This window comes from Myotis lucifugus, unplaced genomic scaffold (genome assembly GCF_000147115.1).
Source record: "Myotis lucifugus unplaced genomic scaffold, Myoluc2.0 scaffold_23, whole genome shotgun sequence".
Classification (NCBI taxonomy): domain Eukaryota; kingdom Metazoa; phylum Chordata; class Mammalia; order Chiroptera; family Vespertilionidae; genus Myotis; species Myotis lucifugus.
Window position 1 is genome coordinate 2,198,515 of NW_005871071.1, and position 8,839 is coordinate 2,207,353.

The 8,839-nt window shown below is 36.9% G+C and overlaps 1 protein-coding gene and 1 non-coding gene across 6 annotated transcripts in view; both read left to right on the forward strand.

The window, feature by feature from the left end:
* The window catches only part of ZNF280D (zinc finger protein 280D), a 118,313-nt gene extending 111,251 nt beyond the window's left edge, over positions 1-7,062 (forward strand). For 3 of the 5 annotated variants that reach the window (XM_023751614.1, XM_023751613.1, XM_023751616.1), the window contains 2 exons: positions 1,050-1,105; positions 5,168-5,789. In XM_023751614.1, the coding sequence (XP_023607382.1) occupies positions 1,050-1,105; positions 5,168-5,789 (678 nt within the window). Of the gene's footprint in view, positions 1-1,049; positions 1,106-5,167 lie in introns of all 5 variants that reach the window. The other 2 variants (XM_023751615.1, XM_014453411.2) reach the window with 2 other exon arrangements.
* LOC111825391 lies at positions 1,816-1,935 on the forward strand. Its single transcript, XR_002828552.1, has one exon. It is a non-coding gene; the product is annotated as a small nucleolar RNA SNORA61 (small nucleolar RNA).
* Positions 7,063-8,839: the final 1,777 nt, after the last annotated feature.

The following is an 8,839-nucleotide window of genomic DNA, read 5'->3' on the forward strand; positions in this document are numbered from 1 at the left end:
TTGTCTAAAACTATAACTAGTTTTCTATTCAAGTATAATGACTTGGGAGTGTGGGGCACTGACCCACACACACAGTTGAAAATTCGTGTATAACTTTAGACTTACCCAAATTTAGCTGTAGTATGGTTTTCCTTAGGTATCTGCAGGGGGTTGGTTCCAGGACCTCACTCCCATCCCAAAGGATACCAAAGTCCGTGGATGTGCAAGTCCCTTATATTAAACAGTGTAAAATATTGCATACAATTGGCCTTCCACATCCGTGGATTGCCAACTGCAGATTGAAAGTACTGTTCTTAATACGAAGTCAGTTGAATCCACAGAAATGAAACCCAGGGATTCAGGGTGTCAACTATATATTTATTGAAGAAAAATCTGCGTTTAAGTGGACCTGCACAGTTTACCCCCGTGTTGTTCAAGGAACTGTAATTATGGCCCATATTTGAAACAGAATCTAAGGCAGTGGTTCTCAACCTTCCTAATGCCGCGACCCTTTAATACAGTTCCTCATGTTGTGGTGACCCCCAACCATAAAATTATTTTCCTTGCTACTTCATAACTGTAATTTTGCTACTACTATGAATCGTAATGTAAATATCTGATATGCAGGATGTATATTCATTGTTACAAATTGAACATAATTAAAGCATAGTGATTAATCACAAAAACAATATGTAATTATATGTGTTTTCCGATGGTTTTAGGCGACCCCTGTGAAAGGGTCGTTCCACCCCCAAAAGGGTCGCGACCCACAGGTTGAGAACCGTTGATCTAAGGAAACCAGGTATTCTTATAACTGGATAACTGTTTCATGACCTTAATTCAGAAACTTGTGGTACAGAGAATTTCATATAGGTTTCTTTTAAAACAATTTTTAAAAATTATACTTTTGATAATGAGAATTATTCTAGTTTGTATTTTTAATTAAAAAATTGTTTTTCTAGTTCCTTGGTATATAAGATTGCACACTTAAATTTCTTTTATCCAGAGAGCTTAGCATAATAAAAGCAGTTTGTTTATCCATAATGATAAATTATTATTTATCATTTCAGGAAATTGCAAGACCTAATAAGGCTGAAGGAGAAACAGAAACATCAAATTCTGAAAGGTAAATAAATATAAGGAAAAACTGAATCTCAAATCCAAGTATGAGTATAAAATGACATTTGAGTTGTATTATTGTAGTTAAATAAAGGAGTATTTAAATACTTGTATATGTTATTGTTTTTAATAATGACTTTTAATTAAAATAAATTTTTGAAATTTTAATACAGCAAAATTATATTACAGATCCCTAATTTTGAAATACTTTTATACATATAGAGTATAAAGTTGTTAAAATGTTTTAAAGTACTTACTAGTAAGTAAAATTTAAGAGATTTTTATTGCCCCTATTAAACAAAAACAGTTACAATTAGCTACAAGTTACAACATGGGGACAATTATCACAAATAGGTAATTTTGAAATCTTTTTTTTTTAAGTATTTTCAAAAAGCTTTAAAGCTACTTATTTATGTGGTGACATCCCAGCTTAAAGTTTCAAAATTTAGCCCTAACCGGTTTGGCTCAGTGGGTAGAGCGTCAGCCTGCGGACTCAAGGGTCCCGGGTTCGATTCTGGTCAAGGGCATGTACCTTGGTTGCAGGCACATCCCCAGTTGGGGGTGTGCAGGAGGCAGCTGATCGATGTTTCTAACTATCCTTCTCCCTTCCTCTCTGTAAAAAATCAATAAAATAAATATTAAAAAAAAAAGTTTCAAAATTTAGAAATCGGTTTTTAAAAATTTAATGCTCAGGCAGAACACTAAAGAACACAAAACACCCTCCAGTTCCCTTTCCCATCGGATCTGAACACCGATCTTGGTGGTTGTAGAGGAGGAAAAGTAATAGTGAAGCTGGCCTCACAGTGCTTACAGTCTGTGGGCTAGTTTCAAACAAGGTATAAAAAAAAAAAAAACACAAGACATTCACAGTCTTTTAGTAAAAGAATTCCAACTTTCTAATTAGAACTCTTTCCAGATAAAGATAATCTTATTTTACCTTTTGAATTAAATAATTTCTCCATTTTTATCTTTCTACTGTATATTTTACAGTAGGTTGCTTGTTAATCTCATGAGATTAATTAATCTATTGCTCTTAAAAAACAAATTATGGAATAAGGTTTTATGAAAGGTCTTAACTTAGACTTAACTTAGCATTTTTCATAGAATCCTGGAAGGAAGGGAGAAGAGTTTAGAGTGAAAAAGCGACTAGTCACTTCTGAATTACTTAACATTTTTTGTAAATTGTAGTTAGTCCAATAAGAGCTGAACAAAAATAACAATTATACGACTCTAAAAGAGGAAAATAAAATTTTTTTCAGATGATGTAATTGACGTATAAGAAACAAAAAAGTGAGCTAATATTCTTTTCTATATACCAATAACATCTTTTCTATATACCAATTACAAAATATAATGGACAAAAGAGATAATTCACAATATTAACAAAAATGAGAAATGTGTAAGATCTAAATAAAAAACAAAAATTTACTGAGATAGAAAATAATATATTAATAACTTGCATGATAGGCCATTTGCAAATTAAGTTATGGGTTTAGTGAACATTTAGTTAAAAATTCCAATGACATTTGGTTTGGAAACTGACAAAGTTTAAGGTTCCGATTTTTCTATTTATTAATACCATACTTTCTTTAATTACTAGAGGCCTGGTGCACAAAAATTTGTGCACTGGGGGGGGTGGTTCCCTCAGCCCGGCCTGTGCCCTCTCACAGTCTGGGACCCCTCAGGGGATGACCACCTGCTGGCTTAGGCCTGCTCCCCGGGGGATTGGGCCTAAGCTGGCAATCAGACATCCCTCTGGCAGCCCGGCAGCCCTCGGGGGATGTCCACTTGCCAGCGGGGAGCAGACCTAAGCTGCAGTCGGACATCCTTAGCGCTGCTGAGGAGGCAGGAGAGGCTCCCACCACCACCGTTGTACTGGCAGCCATCAGCCTGGCTTGTGGCTGAGCAGAGCTCCCCCATGTGGGAGCCCACTGACCACCAGAGGGCAGCTCCTGCATTGAGCGTCTGCCCCCTGGTGGTCAGTGTGTGTCATAGTGACCAGTCATTCCCAGTCTTTCTGCTGTTAGGGTCAGTTTGCATATTACCCTTTTACTATATAGGATAGAGGCCTGGTGCACTGGTGGGGGCCGGCTGGTTTGCCCTGAAGGGTATCCCAGATCAGGGTGGGGGTCCCGCTTGGGTGCCTGGCCAGCCTGGATGAGGGGCTGATGGCTGTTTGCAGCTGGTCACACCCCCTTCAGGGTGGGGGCCCCCACTGGGGTGCCTGGCCAGCCTGGATGAGGGGCTGATGGCTGTTTGCAGCTGGTCATATCCCCTTTAGGGTGGGGGTCCCCACTGGGGTGCCTGGCCAGTCTGGATGAGGGGCTGAGGGCCGTTTTTAGGCTGGCCAGCAACTGAAGCTCCCAGCCTCTCTTTTTTTTCTTTTTTTTTTATTCTGGGATTTATTTACCTTCTATAATTGAAACTTTGTTGCTGTCACTGGCGCTCCCAGCTCTGAGGCTGCGGCTGGCTGAAAGCAGGTATCTGGGGTTTGTTTGGCTTCTATAATTGAAACTTTGTTGCTTTTGGAGCTGTTGCTTTTGGAGCTTAGAGCAGGCCGCGGCAGGCGGGGAACCTTGGCTTCCTCCATCACTGGAGCAAGCAAACGTCCTGCTTGCTTCAGCCGCGTGGCTGCCGGCTGCCATCTTGGTTGGCAGTTAATTTGCATATCTCGCTGATTAGCCAATGGGAAGTGTAGCGGAGGTATGGTTAATTACCCTTTTTGTCTTTTATTAGATAGGACTGCCCTGTTGTTAGATATTAAGGTTGTTTCTGTATTCACTATTGCAACATTATTTTAATGGACATCCGTGTACAAATATCCTTTACATTTTTAAATGATTAAATTTAGGAAGAAGAGCAATATAATGAAGGCAGTTTGCTCTATTAAATAACAAAGTACATTGTAAAATGTATAATTGTTAAGACTATGTAGTATTGGCTCTAGAATAGTGTAAAGACAGATCAGAGCAAAATGCATTGCAGAGAAATGGCCTTATAAATATAATTTAGTAAGTAATAAATATTTGATACCATTGGTTTGACATTTGTCATTTCATTAGGGAAAAGTCTAAATTCTGGGTAGATTTATGTAAGAAATAAGACTTGTGTTATCATAAATTAATTCTCACTAAAATAAGCATTGTTACATCTAGATAAGGGGCTAGAGATACTCTTAGAAGTCTTTTGTTTCTAATGTTTTATTATTTACTAGAATCTAGTGGTCGGCAAACTCATTAGTCAACAGAGCCAAATATCAACAGTACAACAATTGAAATTTCTTTTGAGAGCCAAATTTTTTAAACTTAAACTATATAGGTAGGTACATTGTTATTAACTTAATTAGGGTGCTCCTAAGGCTTAGGAAGAGCCACACTCAAGGGGCCAAAGAGCCGCATGTGGCTCGCGAGCCGCAGTTTGCCAACCGCGGTACTAGATAGTTTCTATTAACACATCAAGGTAAAAGTAAAGACATAGACACACACGCAAACATATACGTATACAAACATGCACACACATCTATGAATATATGCATGTATATTTACATATATTTTTTCAGGCATATTTTTGTGTTTTCTTTAATTAGGTTGTTAAAAATTAGGAAAATATTTGTGAATGCTTATTAGATTTTGCATAGGGAAAGACACTATAACCAAAAGAGGACATATAAATCATAAAAGAAAAATAGCTATTTTTACATATATATTTCTTTCTTATTTAAAGTACTCTTAGAAATTAATAAGAAAGCTTAAATTTTAACTAAAAACAGGCAAGGATGATAACAAATGAAAATGATAACCAGGACTAAAACCAGTTGATAGACTCTTCAGGTCTATTTTTAATATGTGATTCTGGAGTTTTTCATTCTTGCCTCAGAAAATGGCCATCTCCTAAATTGTAACGTGGCAAGTACTGTGAACCTGTTTTGTTTTGTTTTTTTCCTCCTTTTTGGTGGGCAAGTGGGCCTTGGCTTTTAAAAAAAAAAAATTTAGAGCATGTCTTTATTATGATAATGTTAAAAAATATTGTATTATGAAGCAATAGGTAATAAATGGCCTTATTTTTCCAGTAAACATGATAAAGCTTCTTCAGAGGAAAAAAGTGGATGTGATGCAAATGCATTTGAAGGCTCATCAGCAACAAAAAGTGAAGAAAGCATAATAATTTCAGATAAGGAAAACAATACCTGTCTTGAAGACAAAGAAACTGGCTCAAAGACTATCTTCAGTTATGTTTCAAATATTGGTAAAGATAAAGTGGAAAAGGAAAACCAAATAGAGAACATTGATCAGGAAACGGAGTTGAAGAAGTGCCAAAGTTCAGAAAACATAATTTCATGTGATCAGATTAAAGATCAAAGCTCCAATGAAGCTAGGTTTTCTTCGAAGAATATTAAGGATTTGCAGTTAGCATCTGGTGATGTGAGCATTGATCAGTTTTTGAGAAAAAGAGATGAACCTGAATCTGTTAGTTCTGATGTTAGTGAGCAAGGCAGTATTCATCTGGAACCTTTGACTCCATCGGAGGTACTTGAGTATGAAGCCACAGAAATTCTTCAGAAAGGTAGTGGTGATTCTTCAGCCAAGTCTGATGAAGTAGTGTCTGATCAAAAGGATGATGTTCCTGGAGAAAATAGCCCTTGCACAACAGAGACAACAGTAAACCTGGCAGATGAAAAAGAAAGAAGTTGAAATTAGTTGTCATTCTCAGTTTTAGTGTATCAGTGGTAAGAGCATTCAGATCAGTGCTACCAGGTGAGCTCAGTGGTGCTGTTGTAGAGTTCAGAAATAGAAAAATGTGAGGAGGTCATTTATACACTTTATCTGTATGTTCAACCTAGGTCATTACAGAAATCAGTTGAATAATAGCATGATTAGTATGAATTTCCAAGAGGTTTTAAAACATAAATAGAAAAGCTTCATTTAACAGTTCTCAAGGAAATGGAACTTGGTTGCCAGTATGAATTGATTATTAGAATATTATTTATGTTTATAAAGCAGTGAAACTTCCATCAGTCCTAAGCTAAAAATCCTTATTATCTTTATATTCTTCTCAATTAACTTAAAAGAAGAAATTTGGAAACAATATATCTTTTGGGAATTTTTAGATAATGGCTAATTGGCATTGTTAATAAAGCTTTATTTGGAGTATGATGCTGGTAAATGCGTAGAGTGTGAAATTAATGAATCTATTGAGAATTTTGATACACATAAACTTAATTTTGGATGTAATGTAACATTCCAGACTGTCAGAAGCATGTAAACAGAATATTTGAATCTGTGTACCTCCATACATGTGTTAGTCTGCCAGGCTATAAGCTTACCTTAATTAAACTTTCAGTGAAAGTGAAATTATTAAAACATAAATTTATATTTGTGTTTCATGTCAGTGTGAGCTGTGCAGAAATCCCTTGATGTGCTAGTTGTATAAAGTAGAAACCCACTGTTAAAACTCCTGTAGTTATTATGCTTTTAACATTGTTTTAATGATCTTTAGAAATAGACCCATAAAAATGGTCTGGAAACCAAACCAAAGTATGGAATAATGTAGATATTGTAAAGCAGTCAACTGAAAACATGTCCTGGCGTGAATCCAGCCATGTTTAAGTGACATTTTCTTTAATTGTAAAATAGAAACTTCAAATGGGACCTAAAGCAGTGATGTAAAAAATTGTTTTGGGGATATTTAGTCTAATTTATCCATAAGATGGCTGCTAAATTGATTTCTCAGTTTTTAATCCTCTAGAAATAATAGATTTAGAAATGAGTAAATGAACAACCGTAGTTTGCGTTGAAGTACTAATAAACTTTTATTTAAAATGCTACATTTTTACTTCTTAAAATGTGCTTTGAATCCTTAAATTTTGTTTCACTGAATGTTAAATGTTTTAAATGTCTGTTAAAATCCTGATGTATATAGTAGTTTTTGAGTAAATATTTGCAATAAAAATATGTACCTGAATAATTTTATTTTTCAGAAAACTGCTTGAGTCAGTTTACCTTTGGTGCCTTTACAAACTATATTTGTTTAAGGAATTTTCATGTTAAAGTTAGTGGTACGATTTCATTCTGTATTCTTTACTTGGTGTATGATACATCATAAATTAGTACTTAAAGTATAGGGGGAAATACTGCTAATATTTACAGAGAATGGATTTGTTTGCTAAATCCTTTCACTTCAAGAGATATATAATTTAATATTACAGTTTTCTATCTGCTCAGTACATTAAAGAGGCTAAATGGGCAAAATATATTATCAACGTATTTTCTTGAATATTTGGCAGGTAGGAGTGTAAATATTTTCATTTTTTCTGCACCCAAGAAAAAATAGGGAGAAAAGGACCCATTAACTGTCACCCTTAACCTTGTTTAAACATAAATCTATATAGCGGAAAAGATTTGGGGAGTAATTTAAATCGTAGAAGAGCAGGGAGTAGAGAAAAGTCTATTTAAGGACCACTTTCTGAATGTCATTCAGTTAGTTAGTTGCCAAGCCTATGCTAGAAAATCCTTGAGCCCTGTACCAAATAAGTCCAAATGACGCTATAATCCTTTTTGAGCTTTGGGGTTGTTCTTCTGCCTCTATAAGAATAGTGGTATTCAAAGTACCTGATCAGTAAACTGATTTTGAGAGAGAGAGGGAGTGAGAAGGAGAGAAAGAGAAACATTGATGTGAGATTGAAGCATTGACTGGCTGCCTCCTGCACGCCCCCTGAGCTCAGGCATGTGTTGGGAATCGAATGGGCAACCTTTCCGTGCACTGGACGATGCCCAAGCAACCAGCCAGAAACTAAACATTTTTTTTAAAGGAATTGGTAAGATATGAGTTACCTTGTTTTTGTTGTAAGTAAAAAATGAGGAAATCAACTATGTGTGCAATTATTTGCCTAAGATTACAAAGCCAAGATTGAACTCAATTTGATCCGATTCTAAAGTTATTATTTTCTACCTTACTTATAGTTCTTAGCATTTATACTGAATGCTGCTTATTAAAATATCTTTTTTTTGCAAATAACATGCCCATTGATGATACAATTATAGTTTGTTTTATTATTTATACAGTTATATGTATACTAGTGGCCCAGTGCACAAAATTTGTGTATAAAAAGGGAATTAATTAGGAAATATTTTAATATTGCTATTTGCCCTTTCTATATAATAGAAGTGTCAGAGATGAAAGAAAATTAGTAAAATGTATATGAAAATCTCCCTCCTGTCAGAGTCTGGGGTGCACCGCGGGAACCAGAGTCAAGTCCCTGCCCACCCGTGCTTCGAAATCGCGTGAGACCCAGACCCAGCTGGCCCCACCCCCATCAAGCCCTGCAGGGTGGGGGGGACCAGCCTCAGGTCCCCTGTCATGCCCCGCCGGGCAGGGGGCGCAGCCTCACATTCCCTGTCAAGCCCTGCTGGGCGGGAGGCACAGCCTCACATCCCCCGTCAAACCCCACTGGGCAGGGGGGTGTGGCCTCAGGTCCCCAGGCCTGGCCTCAGGTCCCCTGGCCCCAGCACAAGAGCGAGGGCATGATGACCATTTGCATATTAGCTCTTTATTACAGTGGGGCCTTGACTTACGAGTTTAATTCGTTCCGTGACGGAGCTTGTAACTCAAATTACTCGTATGTCAAATCAATTGTGAACGAGTGGGACACGTGATGCTGGGCTGATGTTGTGGCGTTCACTGTGACGTTCGCTGCGCCAACTAGTGGTGGGGTATCTGAAGCTGGCTCGTAACCCGAATTTTA